Source organism: Triticum aestivum, chromosome 1D (genome assembly GCF_018294505.1).
Source record: "Triticum aestivum cultivar Chinese Spring chromosome 1D, IWGSC CS RefSeq v2.1, whole genome shotgun sequence".
NCBI classification, from domain to species: Eukaryota; Viridiplantae; Streptophyta; class Magnoliopsida; order Poales; family Poaceae; genus Triticum; species Triticum aestivum.
The window spans coordinates 169687776-169715184 of NC_057796.1; the positions used below are offsets into that span (position 1 = coordinate 169687776).

A 27409-nucleotide genomic window follows, 5' to 3' on the forward strand; every position below is an offset into this window, starting at 1 on the left:
TTCCAACAACTTTTTTCCCGGGCTAAAGTTCCTGCGGTGTTTGTATGCAAGTTATCAGGTCGGCGATGTGTATATTACCGTGTTATTTGTACAAAATTACCAGGTATGTTTTCAACAATTTGTTCCCTCTGAATCAAAAGTTATCGCAGTGTTTGTACGTAAGTTATCAGCTCCGTGTGCGCAAATTATCATGTTGTTATACATAAGTTGTCGGTAGTATGTTTTCAACAACCCCCTCCCTTTCTGTGTCAAAAGTTACCGAGGTGTTCATACAAAGGTTATCAGCTCCGCTGCGTCTTACCAGGGTTTTGTTTTCAACAACTTCCAGAGGTGTTCGTACAAAGGTTATCAGCTCCGCTACGTCTTAATTACCAGGGTTTTGTTTTCAACAACTTGCCCCCCCCCCCCCACCCCTCGCCTGCACGCTCTACATAAGACAAACAATGGCCATTAGATACAGATCTGATGTCGTTGGTACCTATAACAAAAACGACATGGTTTGAAAATTAGATTTCTTGATACTAGTAATATTTTTTTAGTTTTTCTTGTATTAAAAAGTTTAGTGTTCACATAAAATGTATGCATAAGCTATTTAGTTGGCTAGAAATTCAGATTCGAATACTATGCACCATGCACACACGCGAGATCTATTTTTTCTTCTCTTGCCGGAGATTAAAAGGTACAAAAAAGAAACTAAAGAAAATTTAATCACAAAACCGTGATAGCCTAGGTGGTTATTGTGACGTGAACTTATCTATAGATTGCAGGTTCGAATCTATTTTTTGCTTTTCTTGCCGGAGATTAAAAGGTACAAAAAGGAAACTAAACAAAATTTAATCACAAAACCGTGATAACCTAGGTGGTTATTGTGACGTGAACTTATCTATGGGTTGCAGGTTCGAATCTCAACTTCTACACTTTTTTTGAGAAATGAATAGAAAAAGGGAAGGAAAAGGGAAACATGTGAGGAATTAGTGGTGGAAAAAAAGAAAACGGCTGGAGAAAAAGGGCCGAAAAAAAAAGGAAACTACCGCCCGCGATGTGCGTAGCCGCGTAGGAGCGGGCGCTCCATGCCCCCATCGCAGATAGTGTCGTTCGGATCTATAGGCAAATACAGAACGTTTGGTCGTTAGATTTCTCGTTAAAAAAAATGTAAGCCAGACTAAATTGATACCCACTAATCTGCTTCCCATTTTTGGATTGCTATCAACGTCTCACCTTCACCTTGGTTCAGGTTTGGTCTGATTCAAAAACTGTCTGAAACAGATCTGAGAAGAGATTTCAGGAGCTTCCTCAACATAGGCAGATGGCTTCAAACAAAAATATCAAGAATTATTTTGGTGAGGATGAAGACGTTTTTCTTTTTTTGATAACTTTATTTCCTCTTTATTAACTACGCCCTCTGTCCCATAATGCTAAGACATACACTGATGTCCAGATACGTCTTACATTATGGGACAGAGGGAGTAGTAACCAGGTTTACACCTTTGATCAATAGAGGAAGTAGCTCATTAGGAGCATCTTCAGTCCACTCCGCACAAAACGACGATCCAGCTATTTTGGCTAATTCATGCGCAACAACATTAGCTTCTCTCGGACAACTAGTATTCCATGAGCCAAAAGAGTGATAATTTTGAACTTTGACCAAGTAAAATCATGAGACGATGCTGCATTAATAGTAAAAAATTGCTGGACGGCATAACAAGTGACTACCCAATGCGCCCAAAATCAGTCTAGTTCTTCGTTGACGCAGCCTGGGCAAGGTGAGATTGGATTCTATTTGTGAAGTAGGCCTCGAGCCTGCATGATCAAAATGAATAAAAGCAATTAACACAAGAAGCTGGGTGCTGAGATCTAAAAACTGACGATGTTCTCAAACCCAGCTGGCTGAGGACATTACTGAGTATACCAACTTGAAAGATGCACAGAAAACGAATAAAGCAGAAACAACTATGTAAACCACCATTAGTGTGTGGTTTCAAACTCCGCCAGAAGGAATATTCGGAGATAACATAAATACCCCTGACAGGCAGGGTGATCACTGGATATGCAGCGACAACTATATTTGTTACTCACCGTGTGGAGCATTTGAAATAGATCGTATCAGGAGAGTTGTAGGTTCTCGCATTAATGAACATTCTCTTTAAGTCGGCTACAAACATCTCTAAGGTCACATAATACTGCTCCGACTCGACTCTTCTGGACATTGTCTTCAAATCTGCAGGCAAGCTTGTGCTCAGCAACTGATCAACTTAAACTAGCACGATACAGATCTTTCAGATGGTGGATGACATAAGAAAATAGAGCCAATAAATCATTTAAGCTCACCAATAGGATCTTTGATAATATCATAATAATCTGGAACATCACGTGAATCCACCGGCTCTTTGAATGGCCAAGCATCGGCATGATCGACCAAACTCTGCAATGCTAGCAATCCTTGTTAAAAATGACATGCTATTTGATATATCTCTTTAATTTTACACCAGTATGCACTGGCTCTTTCCAGATTTGCCATCTCTTTGCTATTAAATGGGAGTTGACGGTGGTTCGTCCACACACACCTCCCTGTTTCCTTTTATCTTGCTAAAAAAATCCCAAACGAAAATTAACAAGCTAACTTATCACTTCCTAAAAAATCACTCACGAAACCAAGCACAAACAAATGCCACATGCAGAACCCAGAAAAAAAATAAAAGCAATGGCGAGCAAACCCAGAGTAGTTGAAAATGATTTATCATGAATAGTTATGTATCTTTGTTTCGTAACAAAGTTTGAGTATGTCTGCCTCTGATCCTTGTGTCTACTTGGCACTGATCTTAACCATTCAATCCTTGTGGTGAGCTCATGGAAACAGACTCGCCCTAATCCCTTCATTAGGATGTCTGCGAGCTGGTCCTTGGTGCCAACAAAATCAGTAGAGATGCACCCATTCTCCACGCAATCGCGGATGAAACGATACCGGACGTCGATATGCTTGCTCTGCTCATGGAAAACTGGGTTCTTGCTGAGTGCCAGTGCGGACATGTCGATCTTCAGCTTGAAGGTGTCCGCTTTCTCCCCCTTCAGATCACCGAGCAACCGTGCTAGCCAAATGGCTTGGGTTGCCACCGTTGCTGCAGCGACAAACTCTGCTTCACAGCAAGATGCAGCCACAACTCGCTGCCTGGCTGATTGCCAGCTTATCAGCCTGTCGGCGCTCTTCCTTGTGTCGACGTCGCCGGTGTGGTCACTGTCTGAATATCCAACTAGTTTTGCCTCCTGTGAACCACGTGGGTAGGAGAGACCATAGTCCATTGTGTAGCGCAGCAGCCGCTTCACGGCGTCCATGTGCTCCACTGTGTGGCGCTCCATGAATCTGCTCACATAACCTACCAAGAAGGCGAGATCAGGCCTCGTGTGGACGAGGTACCACAGACTTCCAATGATCCGCGGGTATGTTGTGGCATCAATCTCATGTGCTGTGCTCTCACGACTAAATTTGAGTCGCTCCTCCATGGGTGTGGGCGTGGGATTGCAGTTCCTCAGCCCAGCAATGTCGAGGATGTGTGCGGCGTAGTTTCCCTGATCAAGTGATTCCATCTCTGCCTTGGTGTACCGCAATCCTAGGTAGAAGAGAGGAGCCCCAGATCACTCATGAGTACTTCCTTCTTCATTTCTTCCTTGAATCGGGTGATCTCATCATGGTCTGCTCCGGTGATCACCAGATCGTCGACGTTAGATGTCAATGAGCAGGTGCGCCCTGTCATGCCCGCGTCCATAGACAGTGTGGTCATGGGCGCTCTGCTCAAAGCCAAGGCTCTTCAGCATGGCTTCAAGGCGCGAATTCCATGCGCACGGGGCTTGGCGCAGTCCATATAGCGCCTTCTTCAGACAAAGCACCCTTGCTATCCTGCCCTGTGATGATGAACCCAGGCGGCTGTGACACATAGACCTCCTCCAGCACTCCATTCAGAAATGCAGATTTTACGTCCATGTGGTGGATGGGCCACCCCTCATGGGTAGCGAGTGCGAGGAGAAGGCGAACGGACTCGAGGCGTGCGACGGGGGCGAAGACTTCATCGAAGTCGACCCCAAGCTGCTGCAGGTAACGCGACGAGCCGTGCCTTGTGTTTGATGACGGCGCCGGCCTCGTTCATCTTCAACTTGAAGACCCAACGCAGGCCAATTGGGTGATGGCCGCATGGTAGATCCAAAAGCTCCCAGGTGCCATTCCGCTGCACGGCGTTCATTTCTTCCTTCATGGCTGCACGCCATGCTGCATCGCACTCAGCCTCGTCAAAGGACCTCGGCTCTCCTTCAGACACAAGCTAGAGTGTGTCGTCGACGAGCTCGACTGTACAACAAGGGTGCTGCCGATCACCTTGTCAATGCCCCGATAGCGCAGCAGTGTGTCATCATGAGTTGTGTCCAACCGCTCGTTGTCATCAGGTGGCGGTGACATGAACTCAAGCTGCGTTGCCTATGGAGATTGGCTTGATGTTGTTGGCAGCGATGCTGGAGGTGGCTGTGCAGCAGGAGATGGTGCAGGAACAGGGGAAGGTGCTCCCCCTGCAGCTGCACTTGGTGTCGAAGGAGCAGCTTGCTGGATCTTCATGATGATGAAGTCACTGCACGGCCGTCCAATCCCAGCTGGCCTCTTCATCAAAGATGACATCACAAGTGATATGGACATGCTTGTTCGTATGTGCAGTAGCCCTTGACGCGCTCGTCGTAGCCGATGAAGACCATGGCGGAGCTGCAATCATCGGGCTTGCGAAGCTGAGGGCGTACGTCCTTGACGTACACCACACGCCCAAAGGTGCGCAGGTGCTGGACAGCAGGCTTCCTCCCGTGGCCGTCATGCCAGCCATACTTTTGGTCGGGGCTCGATTCAGCAGGAAAACTGCAGTTGTGACCGCCTCCCCCCAAAATTTTGCTGGCAACTTCCTTTGTTTCAACAGGGCATGAGCAGTGGCAACGACAGTCTGATTCCGGCATTCCACATTCTGCTGTGGGGAAAAGGGCAACATGAACTGACGTTGCACACTCTGCTCCTCACAATGGTGTGCAAACTCCAACGAGGTGAATTCGCCGCCACTGTTGGTGTGGAAGACATGGAATGGCCGTCCACACTCTGCTTCAGCCACCGCTTGGACTCACTGAATTGAAGCAACGGTGCAGTCATCAACCAGCAGCAGGAAATAGCGACGACCGCCATCGGTTGCAGGGCTGATTGGTGCGGAAGACATGGAATGGCCATCCACACTCTGCTTCAGCCACCGCTTGGACTCGCTGAATTGAAACAATGGTGCAGTCATCAACCAGCAGCAGGAAATAGCAACGACCGCCATCGGTTCCATGGACGAGTTCGAGGCCTCCTTCAGCCCTGAAGTTCGCCTTCTTGGGAAAGGGAGTGCGCCGAAGCTTGCTGGTTGGTGCGGAAACTTATCCTTTTTGCGTGGCTTTGGCTCCATCGCCAAGGGACACGCGCATTGCATATACTAAGATGAAACTTATCCTTTTTGCGTGTTTACTTGTTCCCTTTGAGGATGGTATACTACTTGACCCTCCTTTGTGCATGTATAGGTTTGAGCAGAGCTTCACATGACGAGGACGACTACAAGCACAAGAGTACACCTACACCATCCGCGAGGGAAGCTTGGAAGCGGAGACGAAAGAAAGTAGAGGAAGAAGTGTTGCCGATGCTACAGTAGACGGACGTCCGGACAGCAACTCGGACTGTTCAGACGTCCGGCTTGAGGAGACCGCTACATAAGTCTCGTTTTCGGTTATGCCAGACGTCCACCTTGCTACCCGGACGTCCAACCCCTGGAGCCTGTGCCGAGGAAGTCGCCAGGCGAGACGAGCATCAGCCTCCGGACGTCCGGCCAGCTACCTGACCGGTCCAGCCGAAGCCCGAACATCTGACCATGAACCTGGACGTCCAGCCAGCCTGCATGCAGAATTTGGGAAAAGCCCATTGGACCTATATATACCTCCTCCCCTCCATTTTAGGGTTAGCAAAGCATGTTAGAACTACTTGAGAGAGCTTTGCTCATCTACCAAGGCCTCCCCTGGGAGAAGAATCCCAAGGGATTACCAAGACCTCCATCTCACCTAGAGATTTGGGGAACATCTATCTCTCAAGACCTCACTTCTTAGAGATTTGTGAAGAACTACCTAGTTATCTTTAGAAGGGGAGCCTTGGCGCAGTGGTCAAGCTGCTGCCTTGTGACCATGAGGTCGCGGGTTCAAGTCCTGGAAACAGCCTCTTGCAGAAATGTAGGGAAAGGCTGCGTACAATAGACCCGAAGTGGTCGGACCCTTCCCCGGACCCTGCGCAAGCGGGAGCTACATGCACTGGGTTGCCCTTTTTTTACCTAGTTATCTTTACTTTCCTTTCTTGTTGTTGAATGATTGAGATCCATCAGTTTGCCTTGTGATTTGAGTACTTCTGTGTGGATCTTCTCCAACAGAGTGTTTTTCTCTTGTACTTCCCAATTTCCCCTTGTGTTCTTCATGTTCTTCCTCAAATCCACCTCCAGTTCGTGAAGATCAGGCAAACCTAGGACTTGGTCCTACATCAGTGGTGATGAAGGCATTGCAGAGCTGGCCAATATGCTCAAGCTCCGGCAGCCCACACCATTTTGTTGCGAGACATGCGTCTCAGCGTGTGGAAGGAGATGTGGCCAAACCTATCGTGCCATCGCCAGGCCACAACATCGTGGCGTGCGGCAAGGCACATAGGGTGAGTGATGTTGAAGTGCACCACATATAGCCGGTTGCGTTCACGTGGCACCGAGGCAAGAAGACGCTCTTGCTTGTCCCAGATACGAAGGATTCCTCACTTGATGTGGATGGCAGCGCTGTTTTCGTCTAGCTACCGCAGGCTCACGATGTTGCGGAGCCTGGGAATGTAGTAGACGCCTGTCAGGACCTTGTGCACGCCTAGCTTACTGGTTTTAAAGCGTCGCTTAAGCGTCAGAGCGCTCCCAGGAGACGAGGTGTCGACCTCGCCTTAGACAGGTCAGTAAAGCGTCTGCTTTAGGTGTTTCGTCCAGATCATCCGCTTAGGCGTCCTTGCTCGCTTTAGGCTAGGCCCGCAGGCTTCAGGCGGGAAAACCTGCCTCGCGCAGGAACACACGGGCAGGAAAGATCCCTTGCGCACGAATCTAATCTAAACAAACAGATCGAGAGGGCTCTCTCCTCTCTGGATTTTTCGCGGCGATGGGCGAGAGCAGATCGCCATATCCCCCATCTCCAGAAGGCAGCAGCTTCTCTGGCAGCTCATCCCTCCATCTCCAGCAGGCAGCAGCTTGTTCCTCTCCAACAAGCAGCAAGGGTATGGATCCCCCCTCTTCCCCTCCCCCCCTTCCTCCTCTCATACACTTCTAGTTGTGCTGCCTGCTTTGTTATGCAACTCTGCTCAGTGCTCAGTGCTCACTGCCTCTCTTGTATGAGATGAGTAGGATGCTTGTGACTTAGTGGATGGTTAGATTGATTAGAATAATGCATGATGGGCTCTCCGATTGATTAGAATAATGATGCATGGTGGGATGGGTATATATATGGTAGGATGGTGATTAGAATAATGATGCATGGTTAGTGATTAGTTTATTGGCTAATGATGTGCTGCTTTCATGGGACACCTATCAGTGCATGCTGATTAGTGAGCAAACAATCATTGCTTGTTTGCTGATGCCATGTTGCACGGCAGCCAAAAACCCCTGCCACGGCTGTAGGCTGTTTGATTGTTTTGGTTGGTTACTTAATATTCTTTTGTGTTTGGTTGTTTGCTGCAGGCATTAGAAGTGTAGCAACATGGCTGCAAATGGAGGGGCTGATGGGGATGAGCCCAGCTACGATTCAATGAAAGATCAAGCACGGAAGCCACTACAGTCAAATGATCCGGGGTGGAAATATGGATATTGGCATGCTCCTCCCCAACGGAAAAGTGTCGTGTGCAATCTTTGTGGCAAGATAACCCCTGGATGGATCAAGAGGCACAAGGAGCATCTTGCTGGCTTAACTGGAGATGTGATTGGTTGTCCTAAGGCTACCACACTAGTCAGGAGAGAGATGGCAGAATATTTGGAGCAGAACAGGAGGATCAAGGGGGTAGATGTAGGAGGTTGTGGAGGTGAATGCAGATGGAACAATGTCCCCAATACCAGGCCAAGCTCGGGGACAACAGCCAAGAACAAGAGAGCATGTGTTGCCAACATGCAAGGAAGAGGCAAGAAGTCTACCGCTGCTTCCACCAATAGTTTAAAACCAATCGTTGCCATGATTTGAAGAACACCTGAGGATCTTGTAGATGACAGATGCTCAGGGTGTTCTCAAAGCACCATGGAGTCCTGCACAAAGACTAAAGAAGAGAGGCACTATGTGAATATGCAGTGGGCATTGTTCTTCTATGGGTGTGGCATTCCATTCAATGCTGCAAGCAGTAGACAGTTTGAGGTTGCAATTGAAACCTCTTGTCAATACGGTTCAGGTTACAAGCCTCCTAGTGGCTATGAGCTGAGAGAGCCATTGTTTAATGATTGTGTCGAGTAAACGAGTACTACTTTAAGGAAGCAGCACGAGGCAGCATGGAAACAATATGGATGCGCACTCATGTCAGATGGCTGGTCAGATAGAAGGGGCCGCCCTTTGATTAACTTCCTTGTTAACAGTCCGGAGGGCACTTTCTTCTTGGGAGTCGATTGATGCCTCAAGTGAATCACATGATGCTCAAATGATCGCTGATTTGCTAGACAACAGAATTGAGGAAGTTGGGAAAGATAATCCCGTGCAAGTTGTCACCGACAATGGTGCTAACTACAAGGCAGCTGGCCACCTTTTAGAGTCGAGGATCTCTGCACTATATTGGAGTCCTTGTGCATGCCATTGCTTGGATCTAATGCTCGAAGACATAGGGAGGTTGAAGGCATTCAAGAAACCTATTGCACAGGCTAGAGGTGTCACAACTTTCATCTATAGTCATGGGAGAATTCTTAGTCTAATGAGGAAGGCGACGAATGGGATAGATCTTGTGAGACCAGCAGGCAGCAGCCACTCGTTTCGCCACAGCCTTCCTTCACCAAAGAGTTTGGTGCTTTGACGAGTATGTTTTGCATGTGCAGCATGGGTTGGAAGCAAAGTGGCAAAAACACAAGCTGGCTTGAATGTGCAAGACATTGTGCTTTCAGCTGAGTGACAGCATTCAATTGAGGGCTGCCTTAGAGCTTCAACACCGCTTCTTCGAGTGTTTAGGGTGGCGGGTGGTGATGAGAAGCCTGCCATGCCGGAGATTATAACACTTATGATTTATGCAAAGGAGAGGATCAATCAAAGTTTCGCCGAACAAAAAAAGCAACCTTTGCTCAAGAAGATCTTGTGCATTGTTGAGAAGCGTTGGGAGACTCAAATGGTCCGACCATTGTATATGGCTGCTCTTTTTTTTAACCCGGGAAAGTTTTTCCCTATTGTAAAGAGGAATGACGATGCCTTAGTTGGAGAGCTAAGGAGCTGCTTTAATGATGTGCTTGCAGAAACAGTACTTGATGCCAATACTGGAAGCAATATTGATCAACAAGCTGTGCTCTACGAGGCCCATCGAGGAGTCTTTTCTAATGCGTTGGCAATTGAAAATATTGAGGAAAAGGGCCCTCGTAAGTATTGTTAATTGCAACATGTTAATTTCAGCATGTTTACTCTTCATAAGTTCATATGTTTTTGACTGTCCCCTTTTATCACTTTAGTTGATTGGTGGTGTGCATATGGTGGTCGGGCCACTGAGATACAAAGATTTGCAAAGCGCATTGTCAGCCTTTGTGCATCATCATCCGGGTGTGAGAGGAATTGGAGTGAATTTGAATTTGTGAGTAAAGTAAACTCTTAGTTCTTTTCAATGGTACTTCCAGCAAGCCATTTACTCATTTTCTTTTGCTGATAGATCCATATGAAGAGAAGGAACAAGCTGCAGTGGAAAAGGTTGAATGCTTGTGTTTAAGGAGGCCACAACTACGGCATCTGGCACAGTCGTCATTCTTGGCTCCTTCCTTGGCAACGGGTGTGCTGCTCATCTTCTTTCGTGCACCACGAGGGCATCGCCACCCGTTGTTCGGCTTGGGAGGCCTAGAGCTAACCTCCAACCCGCCTTTGCATCATCCGGGAGAGCCACTACTCCTCGAAGAATTAGAGCTTGCCGCCGGACAAGAGAGGTTGCTCCGACTTGGGCAGCTCATAGCGATCGTCAACGGCCTTGAGCCAGCCCGTCACCGCTTCAACTGAGAGATCCATTATGTCGAGCAGAGTCTAGATCGAGAGTGCAATCTGCCAATACTTCCGAGGAACAACGCGAAGCATCTTCTCACGGCTCTCTTTCATCGACGAGATTGTTGTGCATGGTCCAAAAAGGCGGAGCGCAAAGTCGTCGAGAGAAAGTGAGCAGCTCCCACTCCCGGCGCAGCTTCTGCACCGTGGACTTGCGGACACGATCAGTGCCGACACGAATCGCATGGATCGCCTCCCAAGCTTCCTTGGTTGTCCCCTTGACAACCAGGGTGCGGATCATCTCCGACAGCATGGGATCTTCCTAGTGATTTGCGTCGCCAAATTCGACAATATCTCACAAATTACGGGCCTCCATCTTCACCATCAAGAGGAGGCTCCAATCCGCATAGTTGCTCCGAGTCAGCTGCAGGAATGGCACATCACCGACTTCCTTCACCATGCATTGGACGATCACCTCTGGACCGTCATGGCGCCGCCCGTGCCTTGCTTGCGTGTAAGAAAGGGAACGACGGCGACAGACGCGCCGCTGTGGGCTACGACCGGTGCCTCCATCCACCGAAGCTGACATGGTCTTGGCTCAAAACCTCACTGATGTCAAATGTTAGAAATAGACTTAAAAGTAGAGGAGCAAAGGGGAGCTGGAGCTGAACACAGGATAGTTTTGATTTCTTGAAGCTGTTTCTTGTATTGCTGCCCTTAGCTCTATATATAGTACATGGGGAAGTCGATTTCTATGCTAAACCGACCATGCAGCTCTAGCAGCTGCTGGTGCATGCAAAACCAAATTGACTACTGCTGTCTAGATGCATATACTACCTCTTACTTACTAAGGAGCTCCAGGCGACCTACTACTACTCCCTAGCTAAGTAAATATAACACAAGGATTGCTGCTAACAAGGTAGTCTTTGGAATAGAAGGATGCATATCTTATGGTTGGCAATAGAAAGTGCAAGTTATCTAATGCAATCAACTTACGCAACACACGTCATATAAACAGATTAATGATAGAAGACTTGCCTTCAACAACATCCGCATAAGGCTAGTAAGCTGCTGTCTGTAAGTGTTATAATCCGAGGAAAATGTTGAACGTGATTTGGAATGCCCCCACTGGTCAGGAGTCCACCCAGCTTCCCCTGCATAACATTAACAGTTCTGTCAGATTTGCATCAATACTAGAACTACAAGAAAGAAAGAAAAGCAGACAGCCAAAGTTAGAACAACAAGAAAGAAAAAACCAAACATCATTAAATATTCTAGTCTCCTCTTAGCTCTTTACTACGAGTTATGTTTACATAAACCTGCGAATAGTTTGTAATCCAAACCAAACCCAGTCCAACTCATACATGTACAAGTATACCAACCAAACCAATCCAAACCAACCCAAACAATAAGTTGCTACAATAAAAATCAAACCGAACTGTTTGGGTTTTCAAGCCAAACCCATCCAGTACATTCTCCCAATACGGTCTGAGTCCAAAGTTATAAACTATGGACATGTGCACGTGGATAGTTGTTGGTGCATGCATACGCATTTCCATCCCTGAACTATGCTGCCCTGTTGGCACTATAGGAGTGAAGCCGCTGAATGTTCTCATCGTGCGCCACAGCCCGCTGGCCATGGCACGCACAATGCACACTAACACGGGCTGTGGTGGCAGCTCCCCTGACTGCCATACCCATAGGGCGGCTGCCAAAACCTCCAACTCGGCTGCCTCGCATACAGACTGCTGGTCATACGAGCTCGGCGGCTCATACCATATCTCATCAAGCTTCTGGAGGAGCTCGGTCGGGCCCTGCTACTTCAGCTGGGCCTAGTCCTCCGCATAGTCCACCACACCGCCCCTGTTGCCATCGCATCCAGCTCCGATGCCCTGGCCAAAGCACGAGAGGTGGATCGCCTACGTGACCAAGCACCACGCCGAGCCTTGCATGGAGATTGCTTGGCAACTCCTTCGCCCTCACCAATGAGTCACACAGCCCTAGAGCCAAAAACCAAGACGCAGCATGCACGGACCACGGGGGCCTCCATTGCGTCGCTCCTCCTCTTGTCCCATCCTCAGCCTATGAGCAAGAGACAACAGAGCACGAGCAAGAGACCACGGCGGGGGTGGGTCAGGCGGCGCGGCACATGCGGATGAGGATGAAGGCGGAAAGTGGGGAAGGCGACGGCATAAGTTCCGGCAGGCGACCCCTAATGCTAGCCGTGGTTGTCGCCTGTCTTCAGTCGCTCGATTGGGATTCCATCTATGGGTCAAAACCGTTTGAGGCCAGTCGGTCTCTGCCTAGACCAATCCAAACCACTCCATTAAAATATAAAGTTCGGACCAAACCAAATTAATTTAGGGGCTATGCCCATTTCATCCAATCCTAAAGCAGTCCGTTAGAAAAACGGACAGAAACTGTAGTTTCAGTTTTGACCCATAGATGGAAACCAAATCGAGCGACTGAAGACGGGTGACGACCGCTAGCGTTAGGGGTCGTCGAGCTGCCGCTGCCGCCGGCTGGAGCTTAGGCCATCACCTTCCCCTTCCTCCACCTCCATAACGTCTTCGCGTGTTGCGCCGCCTGACCCGCCCCGCTGTGGTCTCTTACTCGTGCATTGTGGCCTAGGGTTGAGGACAGAGGAGGAGCACCGCAATGGAAGCCCCACCATCTGCGCACGCTACATCGTGCTTTCTGGCATTTGGGATGTGTGTCTCATTGGCAAGGGCAGAGGAGCCACCAAGGAACCTCCATGCGAGGCTCGAGGTGGCAGTTGGTCACATAGGCGAGGGACGCCGACCGCTCATGCTCTAGTCAGGGCATTGGAGCCGGAGAATGCATACAATGCAGTGGCGATTGGGGCAGTGCAGTGGACTGGGCCGAGTTGAAGCAGCAGAGACCCGGCCAAGCTGCTCCAGAAGCTCGACGAGATATGGTATGAGCCACCGAGCTTGTATGACCAGCAATCTGTATGCGATGATAGGTATGCGAGAACGCAGAGTGGGAAGTTTCGGCAGCAGCCCTATGGTTACAGCAGTCAGGGGAGCTTCCACCATAGCTTGTGTCAGTGTGCGTGGTGCCTGCGACCAGCGGGCCGTGGCGCACAAGGAGAACAGTCCATGGCTTCGCTCCTTCAGTGCCAACTGGGCAGCAAAGTTCAGTGGTGAAACTGCACATGCATGCATCAACAGCTATCCACGTGCGCATGTGCACATGTCCATAGTTTGTAACTTTGGACTCAAACGGTATTGAGAGAATGGACTGGATGGGTTTGGCTTGAAAATCCAAGCAGTTTGGTTTGATTTGGATTGTAGCACTTATTGTTTGGGTTGGTTTCGTTTGGTTGGTGTACTTGACTGGGCTTGGTTTGGATTACAAACTATTCCCAGGTTACGTGTACCCAAGTTTGTTTGGTCAGTATTGGGTGGTAGTGCACTATTACTAATGTACTTATGGGAAAAAGGCAGCCGTTGTCCACGAGCGTGGCGGAAGGCATGCATGCACATTGGCGTAAAGCAGCAGCTCTTGGGTGGAAGGAAGAAAAGCAGCCACGGGCGTTGCCCATGTCCATCCAGATCAATCTTCGTCGGCTGGAGCAGCAACCTTCATATGCAGCCGAGCACTGGCCCGAGCGGAGAGCGGGGAGGCTGACAAGACAGCCGGGTGTCTCTCAATCTGGATGAGGAAACATCGATGGAGAGCAGGCCGGCAGAAGCGGCGATCTGGAATAGCGCCGCCATGCGGGCTTCGATCTTGAGAGCTGAGTCAATGCCCTTGCCGGGTCTGGCGGACGAATCCGGCAGGCGGCGGCGGAGCTGTGCGTCCAGGAGCAGCGGCCGACGGAGGTCAACCGAGTCAATGCAGGACGCGGACCTACACGTCCAAGAGCAGCCGGATTGAGGCAGCACGTTAAGGAGCAGCAGCCGATCTGACGCGCGTGAGCAAGCGGTGAGAGCCGAACAAGGCGGACCGAGAGGCAGCCGCGCGGCCCGTTCTAGAGACGTGGAGGCGTTGACCATCGGCAGAGATGATTGAAAGAAGACCGAAAAAAGAATCGATCGATCTGGAACAATGCCGCCATGCGGGCTTTGATCTTGAGAGCTGAGTCAATGCTCGGTGCCGGGTCTGGCAGACGAATCGGGCAGGCGGCGGCGGAGCTGCGCGTCCAGGAGTAGCGGCCGACGGAGGTCAACCGAGTCAATGCAGGGCGTGGACCTGCGCGTCCAAGAGCAGACGGATTGAGGCAGCACGTTAGGGAGCAGCAGCCAATCTAACACACATGAGCAGGCGGTGAGAGCCGAACGAGGCGGACGGAGAGGCAGCCGCGCGGCCCGTTCGAGATGATCGAAAGAAGAAGACCGAAAAAAATTGATCGTGAGGCAAGTTGCGGTGTCTTCTAGGCATAGCCAGTCCCAAGCCCGGGTAAAGGAGGAGGGTTGTGATAGGCTTGGCGACCCAACGTAAAAACTAGCCAGTCTTTTGGGTATGAAACCCATTTGGGCGAGAGTAGTACTAGGATGGGTGACCTCCTGGGAAGTCCTCGTGGAAGGGTTTCATATCTAGCCTACCCCAACTTGTTTGGGATAAAAGGCTAAGTAAGTAAGTAAGTAAGGCAAGTTGCGGTGCCGAAGGGGACCTAAACCTAGGCTCTAATACCATGTTATGAAAGCAACTTATATATGTGTATATATGTAGATACATACATGCATAGTGTTACTATTCATCATCCAGGGTGCAGAATAAGTTATTCTTCACCCGAGGTAATCTTACGATCATATCATAATTAAATTACGTTTGGAATTCAAATAGTTACATTCCTATTGATTCACCACGTAAAATTTGTCATAAAAAAATAAAAATATAGGTCATAAGGCAAGAAAATTTGCAGTTTATGTGTATTTTACACTATGTTTTTACGTTTGTAATTTCACATAACATGAAATATTTTTTACGACGATTATATATATTATTACGGTCTCTTTTTATGTCGGAAATAAGCCAAAACTTACGGAACTATTCACCAATACTAATACATATATATAGAGGGGGGTGAAGAATAACTATTCCTCACCCAGGGTGACGAATAGTCAATCCCCATACATGCATACATATATATACTCTTACACCAATACTAATACTTCCTAACAATTAACACCAAGTTAAGTTTTTTAGTTGGTTTAAGACGTCCAGCTGTAGCTGGCTAAGAAAAGCATGAATACATATGGTGTTCAGGATAGACAGGACTATCAGAACACATAGGTATACGGACAAGCAAAAATGATCTGGACAGAATATTACTTACTCAACCCAGGGATATCTTCTGGTTTCATCAGTCTTCTTGGAATACCAGCTTCTTTCTGAAAGAAAGAAATGGACTCGGTGAACACCATGTTGAACAACCTGATACAGAAGTGTGCAAGGACATCCGAATATGTAACTTATTTATCTTTTCTTCGTTTTTGCATGTCTAGTACAGAACCCAAAAGGACAAACGTAATGAGACAAATAACACACAGTAAACAAAAAATCCCATATTTACCACAAAAGATGTCATTGATTAATACTTAAGCTTTACTCACTACAAAAGTAGTTATTCCAAAATGAAAACAACATGCCCAGTATAAGACAGAATCATCTATGCAACAGACCAAATTATATGCATTCCTGGGCGTAGGACGGAACTATTCACTATCAGCAGTGAAAAATAGAGATGAGATATATTTTTCAAGGAAATCTAAGCTAAATAGTCCCTTTTTACCTAGCACCCTCGTAGTTTTCCATACCAATATTTTTTTATACAGCACAATTTCCACCGGAAACATTGCCTTAGGAAAAGCTAACCTTTTGAAAATCAATTCCTGAATAAACAATATGGCAGTTAGAAAGCTCTCTGATCTTCTCATCAATTGCCTGCAGAGTTGACAGTCATTTGTCATATTGGATGCTAGAAGGATGAAAACAGAAGTCATAACATGACAAAATGGCAATAATATTCATCATGAAACTGGAAGTTGGAAAATGGAAGCAGGACGGACTAAAACTTGAAATTGATGTAAACAAGTGACAACTGGTAAGTAAAAATTAACATTTGTGTTTTGCCAATTTCTAGATCAGTTGGGCTGGCAATTAAGTAATGTGTATAAGCTAACAAAAAATCTATAATTCCCTGTGTCCAAAACAAAAAGAGAAGCATTAACATATATCAGTGATATAACTATGCCATGTCACTTGTTATGGGCCTTATGGGTTATGGCCATGGGTTCCGTTTCCTGATGCTTTGTGTGGAATTCCATCCTTACGGTACAGGGATAGGAAATTCTGAGTGCATTATGGGAACCCGAACAACAGCAACGGTGGGGAACGGAAGGGCGGCTCCCTAAGCTAGTTATGGGGTGTGGCGAGCAGGGAGAAATATATCGATAGCAGTGTATCAAGGTCTTTCTTCAACACCCCCCCCCCCCCCCCAGGACATCTCTGTTGCTTCTCGCCATCCTGCCATTCCTACTTGTTACTGAAAATCTTCAGAAAAGACCTATTGTTAGTGTCGTTTGACTAAATATTAAAATGATTGAACCAAAGGCTTATACATACTAGTGTTTGACCTAGACTTATTTTAGAGCATTGTGCTGTGAGCTGGATTGACCAGTCATTACAAATGTCCTGAACATGTCACGTTAAGTTCCTGAGAGGGTAGTTATGGGAGGTGGGAGAGCGAGGGCGAGGATGTCTGGGCTTCGGCGTCGTTGTGCCAAGGAGGAAGAGATAGGGCTGCGGAGGTAAACTCCCTTTTTATGTGTTTATTATTCAATATTCCCCAACAGCATTGATCGCCAAGCTTTATTGATAGCTGGCTCCTAACATAATCATACTAGGACTCCCATCTTTCCTAACTAGCACGATTTTTCGCAAAGCTAACTGACGTGGGAATAAGGCAAAGGCAACTAAACAAATCTAAAGGAAGGCTAATCTGAGAGCTGGTTTGGTTTGCATCCACGGTGGTGTGCCTGGGCAAAGTGCTGCCTGGTGTGGTCATGAAATATTCATGAAATTTTGCCTGGTCAGGCAGCCCAGGCCTAAAGGCGTTTGGTTGCTTGCCTGGCCTGGAGAGTTTTCTAGCTTCTTAAAACAGCACATTAGCCAGTCCACCAATAACTATTGATGTAGTCAGCGTCCCATACAGCTATTTATGGTCACCAGGCATGGGATTCAGTGTGCCTGGACCAGGCTAACCACTACCTGGATTCTCCTGCCAGGCTAAGTACTTCTTTTGGTTACTCAGGCCAGGCTACCCCGGTCCCTCAAGGATGGTATCCAAACAAGTAGATAGAAACAGCCAGACGCTCCAGGCCAGGCTCGATGGCAGCAGGTCAAGAACCAAACTGGCCTTGAATCGGTGTAGGACTCTCCTACTGTGTCCCCCATTGGCTTGGCATGGCGGGTGTAATGCTGGCTCCACATCACATCACTTCCGCCTCCTCCACCTCCATCAACAGCTCGTCCTCGAGCTGAAATGCTGGGTACATCTTGAACTCTTTGAGATCCTCCCAAGAAGCTTCAGATGCTGCACTGTCCACACTGTGTACTAGGATCTAGCGAGCACCTCGACTGAGGCAAACCTTAAGTGCCTTCAGAGGTTTAGGAACAACTTTGCCATGGTGAACTTCTGGAAGGAGAGGTGGTGCTGTGGGGGGGGTCTCCATGGAAAGCCCTGAGCTGACTGACATGAAACACGTCGTGAAGCCGGGAGCTGGAGCCGATACTAGACCAACTTTCTCGGTCATTATCCATGGAAACGTGTAGAGAGCTTGCCCCGTTTGACTCCTAAGAACGCCACTAGGCGGTGGTTGGAGCGTAGCCAGACCCACTGGTCAACCGTAAAGACAACTTTGTGATGGTTGGCATCATAGAACTTCTTGTCACGCGGCTGTGCTTGGAGGAGATGGTTCCTAACTTCACGAATGAACTCATCACAATCCTTGGCTAAGACCTCCACGGCTTGCACACGAGCAGCTCCTGGCTGATAGGAGTGCATTGCTAGGGGATCTCAGCCATATACCACCTTCTTCTTGTCACGTGGCTGTGCTTGGAGGAGATGATTCCTAACTTCACGAATTAACTCATCACGATCCTTGGCTAAGAACTCCACGGCTTGCACACGAGCAGCTCCTGGCTGATAGGAGTGCATTGCTGGGGATCTCAGCCATATAACACCTTAAATGGCGTATCATGGACTGTTGTCTGGAAGGAAGTGTTATAGCAGTATTCCGCCCAAAGGCAGCCCTGCTGTAGCGTGTGGCCTGTCCCCAGTCATGCAGCGGAGATACATGGCAATAATACGGTTTACAACTGTGGGTGAAAGGCTGAACTCATGTAGAGGTGTGCACCGGCCAAGCGAAATAGTTCAGACCAAAAGTTGCTGGTGAAGACCGGTTCCCCATTGAAGATGACGGACTCATGTAGGCCATGTAGACGGACAATCTCTGTGCAGAAGGCCTGTGCTACAGCTGCAGTAGTGTATAGGTGGGCAAGTAGTATGAATTGTGCTGCCTTCAAGAAGCGATCCACCACTGACAAGAGCACAGTCTTGCCACGGAATTTGGGAAGGCCCTCGATGAAGTCCATGGAAATGTCTACCCACACTTGAGATGGCGCCTGAGGTGGTTGTACAAGGCCAGCTGGCAGCAAGTGCTCAGTTTTGTTGCGCTGACAAATGGTGCAAGAACGAACAAATTCCTCCACAACAGCACGGTCCCATGGCACATGGAAATCACGGCAGAGCCGATGTAGAGTCTTTTGTATCCCTTCGTGCCCTGTGTGTGGCTGCCAAGATAGCAGGCAACAAGTGGGAAGTGTCCAACACATAGACCCGATTGTTGAATGTAATGAAACCATCGATGTATCCCCACTTGGCAGTCAGCTCACCAACCTCGAGCTTCTGGTGCAGCGAGACCAGGGTTGGATCAGCCACTGTATCAGCCCGCAGATCCTCATAGAGGGTAAATGAGGGGGACTGAGATCATTGTTCAAGAAGGCGCTATTAGGCGTGCATAAGCGTTGGGCGTTGGCATAACGCCTCGCTTTGGCCCTAGGCGCTCAAAAAAGCGGCCGGCGAGGTTCTCCGGCGAGGAATCACGTTCCTCAGGCGAGAAAGCAATCTCCCCTGCGAGGATTCATCCTTGCCGGCGAGGATTCATCCTTGCCGGCGAGGATTCAACTACTCTGACGACAAATCGAGATTCTCCGACGAGGGATCGAGTTTCTCCGGCAAGATATCAATGGAGGGGTAGAGGAAGAAGGAGAGAGGCCGCATCATGCAGAAGGGAGAGAGGACGAGGGGAAGAGGCGGCGTGAGAAGGAAACCTAGCTTTCTGTCGACTGTGCACATACTAGAGGTTTAGTAGGAGAATAAGAAGATGGGCCTGTGGTTTAATGGCCTAGGCCAGTCCATCAAGCTTATTTCTTCAAGCTACAGTACTAAACGCCTAATTGCGCCTAATTTCGCCTAATCACGCCTAAGATAGAAAAGCGCAAGTAGGTGGCCAAACGCATAATTAACGCCTAGCGCTTTTTTGAACTTTGGTTGAGATTGCCAACGATGCACCATGGTCCTCCTCCCGGCGACAGAGAGCATCTGGCACCGTGTTAAGTCTTCCTGGCCCGAACTCGACGACAAAGTCATACCCATGTAAAATTTGCTAACTCAATTGTTCTGTGAAATTGTTGATAGGCGCTGATCAAGCATGTACTTCAAGCTGAAATGATTTGTGTGTACCCGAAATGACCACCCCCATAGATATGGCCTCCAACGCCACATAGCATGGACTAGCCAAATGAGCTCACGCTCATAAGCCGGCAACTTGGCATGGCTCGCAAGCCACCGCTCCTTCTCCCTGATGGAGCACCGCTCCAAATCTGGATCTAGAGGCATCACAATGGATGACAAATGGCTTGGTGAAGTCTGGCATGTGTAGCACCGACGAAGAAGTGAGTGCCTCCTTTAGAGCCTCAAAGGCACTCGTCGCGTTGTTGGTCCAACTATAGCCCTCTTAAGGAGGTTGGTGAAGGGGGCGGTGATGGAGCCAAAGTCGCACATGAACATGAACTTGCGATAGTATACTACAAGGCGAAGGAAACCAACGAAGAGCATGCACCGTCAGTGACGTCGGCTAGTCCTTGACCACCTGAACCTTGGTTGGGTCCATTGTGACTCCTACCTCAGAGATGATGTGGCCCAAGTATGCCACCTTCGATGCACATGGAGTGTTTGAGGACCAATTGATGCTCCTTCAAAACCTGGAAAACTGCACGAACATGGCGCACATGGTCAGCCCATGTTGGACTGTGTAAATGAGGATGTCATCAAAAAATACGAGGACAAAGTGCTGGAGAAATGGTCATAGGACGGCATTCAGGAGCGCCTGGAACATTGCCGGTGCGTTGGTGAGGCCGAATGGCATAACCACAAAGTCAAAAAGCCCCTGATGCATCCAGAATGTCGTCTTGTGGATGTCATCATCGTGCATGCGCATTTGATGATAGCCTGAACAAAGATCCAGCTTAGTGAAGAATCGGCCCCATGAAGCTCGTCCAGAAGCTCATCAAACATCGGGATAGAGAACTTGTCCTTTTCACCTCCGCTCATTGAGAGCACGATACTCATGGTAGGGTAGAGGTGAAACCCATAAGATCTCGCGACCAACTCATGGTTTTGGCACATGGATAGCAAGCTTCCACGCACCCTTGTCCATAGCTAGTTCTTTGGTGATACTCCAATTCTTCAGATCTCTCTTTACGGACTCCTCCCATGTCAAATTCGGTCTACCCTGACCTCTCTTGACATTATCCGCACGCTTTAGCCATCCGCTATCCGCTATGCACTGGAGCTTCTGGAGGCCTGCGCTGAATATGCCCAAACCATCTCAAACGATGTTGGACAAGCTTCTCTTCAATTGGTGCTACCCCAACTCTATCTCGTATATTATCATTCCGGACTCAATCCTTCCTCATGTGGACACACATCCATCTCAACATGCGCATCTCCGCCACACCTAACTGTTGAACATGTCGCCTTTTAGTCGGCCAACACTCAGCGCCATACAACATTGCGGGTCGAACCGCCGTCCTGTAGAACTTGCCTTTTTAGCTTTTGTGGCACTCTTGTCACAGAGAATGCCAGAAGCTTGGCGCCACTTCATCCATCCGGCTTTGATGTGTTGGTTCACATCTTCATCAATACGCCCATCCTTCTGCAGCATTGACCCCGGTGTCCTGAGGCACCACCTGCCCATCAAGGCTAACCTCCTCCTCTTGCCTAGTGGTAGTGAAACCGCACCTCATGTACTCGGTTTTAGTTCTACTAAGCATAAAACCTTTCGAATCCAAGGTTTGTCTCCATAACTCTAACTTCCTATTGACCCCCGTCCGGCTATCGTAACTAGCACCACATCATCCGCAAAGAACATACACCATGGGACCCCTGGTGCGGTCCTGTCTTAAAGCTGACCCCTGATGCAGTCCTGTCTTAATCGGGAAGTCATCAGTGTCGACATAACTTGTTCGAACAGTTGTCACAACATTATCGTACATGTCCTTGATGAGGGTAATGTACTTTGCTGGGACTATGTGTTTCTCCAAAGCCCACCACATGACATTCCGCGGTATCTTATCATAGGCCTTCTCCAAGTCAATGAACACAAATGCAAGTCCTTCTTTTGCTCCCTGTATCTCTCCACAAGTTGTCGTACCAAGAAAATGACTTCCATCGTCGACCTCCGAGGCATGAAACCAAACTGATTTTTGGTCACGCTTGTCATTCTTCTTAAGTTGTGTTCAACGACTCTCTCCCATAGCTTCATTGTATGGTTCATCAGCTTATTCCACAGTAATTAGTACAACTCTGAACATCCTTGTTCTTGAAGATTACTCCGTCTCCATTCTTCTAGCATCTTGTTTGCCCGAAAAATTAGGTTGAAAAGCTTGGTTAGCCATACTATAGCTATGTCCCTGAGGCCTTTCCGCACCTCAATGGGGATACAATCAGGGCCCATCACCTTGCCTCCTTTTTCATCCTTTTTAAAGCCTCCTTGACCTCAGACTCCTGGATTCGCCGCACAAAACGTCTGCTGGTCTCATCAAAGGAGTCCTCCAGTTCATTGGTAGAACTCACATTCTCCCCATTGAACAGCTTGTTGAAGTACTCACGCCATCTATGCTTAATCTCCTCGTCCTTCACCAGGAGTTGGTCTAATCCGTCCTTGATGCATTTGACTTGGCCAACATCCCGCGTCTGCCTCTCTCGGATCTTGGCCATCTTATAGATATCCCTTTCGCCTTCCTTCATACCTAACCGCTAACAGAGGTCCTCATATGCTTGACCCCTTGCTTCACCGACAGCTCGCTTTGCGGCCTTCTTCGCCATCTTGTACTTCTCTATGTTGTCTTCACTCCTATCCAGGCATAGGCGTCTGAAACAATCTTTCTTCTCCTTAATCGCCTTCTGGACATCATCATTCCACCACCAGGTAACCTTAGCTTCGCTTCTCCTTCCCCTGGACACTCCAAACTCCTCTAAGGCCACCTTACGAATGCAAGTCGCCATCTTCATCCACACAATGTCCTCATCCCCTCCTTCCTCCCAAGGGCCCTCCTTAATGACCCTCTCCTTGAACGCCTGAGCTACCTCCCCCTTGAGCTTCCACCACTTCGTTCTAGCGACTTTGGCTTGCTTATCCCGCTGGACACGAATCCGAAAGCGAAAGTCTGCAACCACCAGCTTATGCCGAGGGACAACACTCTCTCCACGTATCACCTTACAATCTAGGCACGCACGCCTAGCTTCTCTTCTCGAGAGGATGAAATCAATCTGGCTAGAGTGTTGACCACTACCAAAAGTCACCAGATGTGATTCTCTCTTTTTAAAGAGGGTGTTAGCAAGATAATCAAGCAAAAACACCAAGACTTATCTAGTTTCTTCACAAGTAGTACTAGAGAGGAAAACTCAGAATGACTTGGGAGAATTAGTCCGTGTTCTAGCATGTCGGTGCATTGCAAGGCTGCCTTCTAGGATGAAAAAACTTGGCTCGCCTCGTACCATCTGACAGGCAAGGCAATTCTATAGTAATGTGAGCTTGAAATCGAGTCAACCAGGGTAGCGAATCCTCCTTGCCGTCGTAGATTGCAAATTCCAGTTTATGAAATTTTGGCATGGCGCCGCCTGCCTTCTTGAAGCAATCACCATACTAGGAGTTGGTGTCGTTGGAGTGCTCAGCCTCTGTTTTGGTTGGGGCATTAGACGAAGCAGACATTTCCAAGCGAGCAATGGCGTATCGCTGGGCTAATGCCTGCTCCTTGAGGTCATTGATGTCGGTCTCAATCTTCTCAAGCTTGAGGTTCAGCTTGGTGTCCGTGGTGTCCCCCAGGAGCTTCTTCATGTCATCAAAGGTAACAGGGGAACCCATGGTAGCGGATGTGGAGCCAAGGATCTCACCTCCTAATACCAAGTTGTCACATGTTAAGTTCCTGAGAGGGTAGTTAGGCTTTGGTACCATTGCCCTTTGGCTTGGCACGGCGGGTGTAATTCAGGCCCCACATCACAAAACAACTCACTATTCATTAACCACCTGACTAAAGGCCAGTAAATAGAATATACCGGGTAAACAGATGGTTAACCCGGCCTCTTAAAACCTGTTGACCACCTGGTTTTGCATACTCAAAGGGGGGCAGGCTGTTATGGGTATTTTGCCGGGTACCCGGTCTAATAGATCTGCTTCTAGAACATTGCACCTACTTTACTAGTGTCTTAACATCACATCTACATGTTTTCAATTGGAGGATTGGCAGGAGCTAATTACTCGCAGTTCATGGTCAGGGCAGCTATTAGCCTGGCACTACACCTGTCTTTGGCGCCGAATCATTGTTGCTAGATCAACATACGGAAGCTTTTGATCAATTTTGCACTCCATCAGTATTCCTCCATCATAGTCCTTGATGTACCTAGAACCAGCAAGCTGTTAATATGTAAGGTACAATTAGATAGATCAATAGCATACTCTTTAGGGAACATAATAACCTGACAAGCCAAAATAATTTACAAAGATATGTTGTAGACCAGACTTACCCCTGCCATCTTTCTTTGTCGAATGTGATCTCCTTTGTGAAACCCTGCAAATGGAAAATAACTATTTATGTCCTTCTCTATAAAATATTCATTTTGTGAGGCTGAGGTGTAACTTCATTTTATAATGGATGGGAATTTAGTTTTTCATTTTAGACTATTCATTTCCCTTTGTGAAACCCTGCAAAATGGAAAATATTGATTTTATAAAATACATGATGCTTCAAATATTCACACATAATAAATGGGACTTTAGTTTTTTAGCACTAACACATGATACATAAATTTTAGAGTAAGTTATACAAGGTCAGATGGCCACACCTGCTTTACAAAATAACCAACAGCATTGTTATCTGCATAAGTTAAGAAATGAGTGAGGCCATCAGCATCTCGGGCATGTTGCTTCAGATGATTCATTAGCCTTGTTCCGTAGCCTTTAACTTGTTCATCAGCTGTAATTGCACAAAATGCTATTTCTCCGAACCTCTGGCTACAGTTTTTCAAAGCATGATTAGGCCACTAACGAATGCAGCAGGCTTGTCACACTAACTTATGCAGCAGAAAAGGAAGATCACTGACATGGTGCTAAACAGAGTATAGTATAAACAAAACCAACATAGAGAAATAAATGTAAACATACCATCCTGCAATCTAACCTGGTAAATGCTTGAGATCATTGATTGAAAGATAGATTCCAAGAGTAAATACAGTTGTATGAGACACTCAGATCATTACAAATCAATAAATGATAATCTGGTTAGACCGAAGAAATGCTAGCTCTGAAAATGGCAACATTACCTTGCATAAGGGCGGTAAGTAATGCCTCCTACAACATTATTATTCCTGATAACCATCATTGACTTGTGAGTTCTGCAAAACAAAATACAGTTAGTTACCCGTTGTAAGTACTATTTAGGAATCAAGAAATTTAAGCAGCCCTCAAAAAATAAACCACAGTGGCATTATCTAAATTATAAACCATACACACATTAGATTGGGCATTACCTATCCATAACAAGTCGGACTATATACTCCTTGGGCATATTAGGGAGCTGCCGTGCAAAGATATTCTTCAAACCTACCAACCTGGGGAAGACATAGCAGTCAATAACAAGTACCATCATAATTCATAAGTTCGAAGCTATGAAATGAATTAGAATGCGCACCAGATCATATGTTCGTCGACTCCATCGTTAGAATAACAGAGAAATTTCAGCTTCCCTGTATCTTCCTGCAGAATAAATTAACCCCCTTAGCAAATTCATTCTAATGAACCCTAACACGGTTAACAACAATCAAACGAAGTAACTCAAAGCTAAGTTTTCACCTCACGCTTGAGACCCTCCTCGCGGGCGCTGTAGGCGCCACTAGTCTGGATATTGTCCGTGAACAGCCCCTTGGAGTCCTCCTTCCCGTCTCCAGCCGCCGCGGACGCGGCATCGGGCTTAGGAGCCGCCGCTGTGACGGCAGATGCGGACGACGAGTCGGGCTTCGGAGGCCTGCCGGATGAGGATGCAGGTGCGGCATCGAGGCGAGCGGCGGTGAAGGTGGTAAGGGAGTCGTCGTCATCCTCGTCAGAATGGGAGGAGGACGGAGACGACGGGCGGGAAGGCGAGGATAGGGAGGTGGCGGGGGACGACGGCGCCGTGGTGTCGTCGTCCTCGTCGGCGGTGGCGTCAGAGAGGGATGGTGGCGGAAGCTTCCGCTTGCGGTGGGAGGCACCGCCGCCCGACGTGGCGCCGGAGTGGGAGGGTGAGGGCGCCGCGAGGCCGTCCATGGAGGTTCTAGAAGTTCGAGGGGTTAGGGTTTCGAGGAGATCTGGAATCCAGAAGGTTCTGTGTCTTCTGCCGTTTGCGTAGGTATTGGAAATCGGCCGAATTCTATCGTCTCACTGGCAGTAGGACCATGTATTTTGTCGTAGAGACCAATGTTAGTCAGCGGACGGGAAACTTCGGTTCTGTGGGGCTTCTCCAACGCGAGAAAATCTTCGTTAACTGCTCATTTTTAAAGACGGACACTTAAATCACCGGCAAAGAATCAAGTCGTTCAAACACATTTTACCGTATTTTTGCCATCTAACGCAGACCTATGTATGTATATAGACGCGATGATGAGGACATGACTATCTTCAATACGACCAAAAATATTGTATGCATGTATATTTGTGAGGTGATTTCTAATGCAAACTATACAATAATTTATTTATGTCATCCAGGGACAGAAATACTTCACAGACTTTTGCGTCATATTTAATTGCAGGTGTATGTGACATTTGTACAATCCACATATAAAGATAAGGGGAAAAAAAGTTTAGATGATATTCAAAAAGTCCTCTCACGTCATTTTTGGGCCAAAAGAAGATAGAGTTCAAGTCTCTCACGTTCTGGATTCAGATTCGAACTGTACAGACATACCTGACTCAAAACGCCAAAAACTCTTTCATACGGACTTCGAATTAGGTGATTTTTTTAAAGTAGATTTCGTGCTCTTTCCAACCCAATTGGATTCATCTTCAAATTCGTCTGAATCGTTGAGTTATCAATGAAACAATCTCACGCTTCAGCAAAATTCGAGTCAAACTACAAGTCTAAAGATGTTGCATCACCTCCACTTGGGCCCATGGGACTTGTACGGCCTAGGGTTAGTTTTAGACTGTCTTGGGACGTCCTCCCATCTCCTTGGCCACCACCACTTGCTCCTATATAAGTAGATCCATCTAGTAGCTTTTTTCTTGGGATTTATTTAGTTAAAAGTTAGTCATTGCAACTTCGTATACTTCGTTTGTGTTTAGCGACCAGACCAAGACCGATTTCGGATCCCCGCCTTTATCAATACTTCATCTATATTCGCAATATTCAGATTGCATTCTCATATTCTTGCTTGTTCTTCGATTGCGTGCTCAAGCTGATCGTGCTTCCAGCATCGTCAGTAACCTCGGGAGATTGGTTTAGCTATTACTAAGGCGCAACGTCGTGCACGTTTGTAGTCGGATCGTCAAAGTTGACTCCACCAAATCAATAATTATCATCTCATCGAAAGATCGGGACACCC

The 27409-nt window shown here is 47.7% G+C and overlaps 1 protein-coding gene across 1 annotated transcript; it reads right to left on the bottom strand.

The window, feature by feature from the left end:
* Positions 1-1495: 1495 nt before the first annotated feature.
* On the bottom strand, positions 1496-26238 carry LOC542912 (histone acetyltransferase GCN5). The gene is made up of 13 exons (XM_044593033.1): positions 25686-26238; positions 25525-25589; positions 25364-25444; positions 25157-25228; positions 24680-24848; positions 24362-24405; positions 24138-24237; positions 16087-16155; positions 15548-15602; positions 11281-11396; positions 2329-2422; positions 2077-2218; positions 1496-1800 (listed from the first exon to the last, which is right to left on the bottom strand). Exons 1-13 carry the CDS (start codon positions 26133-26135, stop codon positions 1734-1736), a joined length of 1524 nt encoding a protein of 507 aa, XP_044448968.1. The 5' UTR covers positions 26136-26238; the 3' UTR covers positions 1496-1733.
* Positions 26239-27409: the final 1171 nt, after the last annotated feature.

What these genes read in the sequence shown, in the direction of transcription:
- LOC542912 (XM_044593033.1), bottom strand. Translation starts at nt 26,135, where the DNA reads ATGGACGGCCTCGCGGCGCCCTCACCCTCCCACTCCGGCGCCACGTCG. An exon ending in TTATGCGGATGTTGTTGAAG is followed by an intron (nt 2,423 to 11,280) that starts GCAAGTCTTCTA and finishes CTAGCATTGCAG; the next exon opens with AGTTTGGTCGATCATGCCGA. An exon ending in TATTTCAAATGCTCCACACG is followed by an intron (nt 1,801 to 2,076) that starts GTGAGTAACAAA and finishes TTGATCATGCAG; the next exon opens with GCTCGAGGCCTACTTCACAA.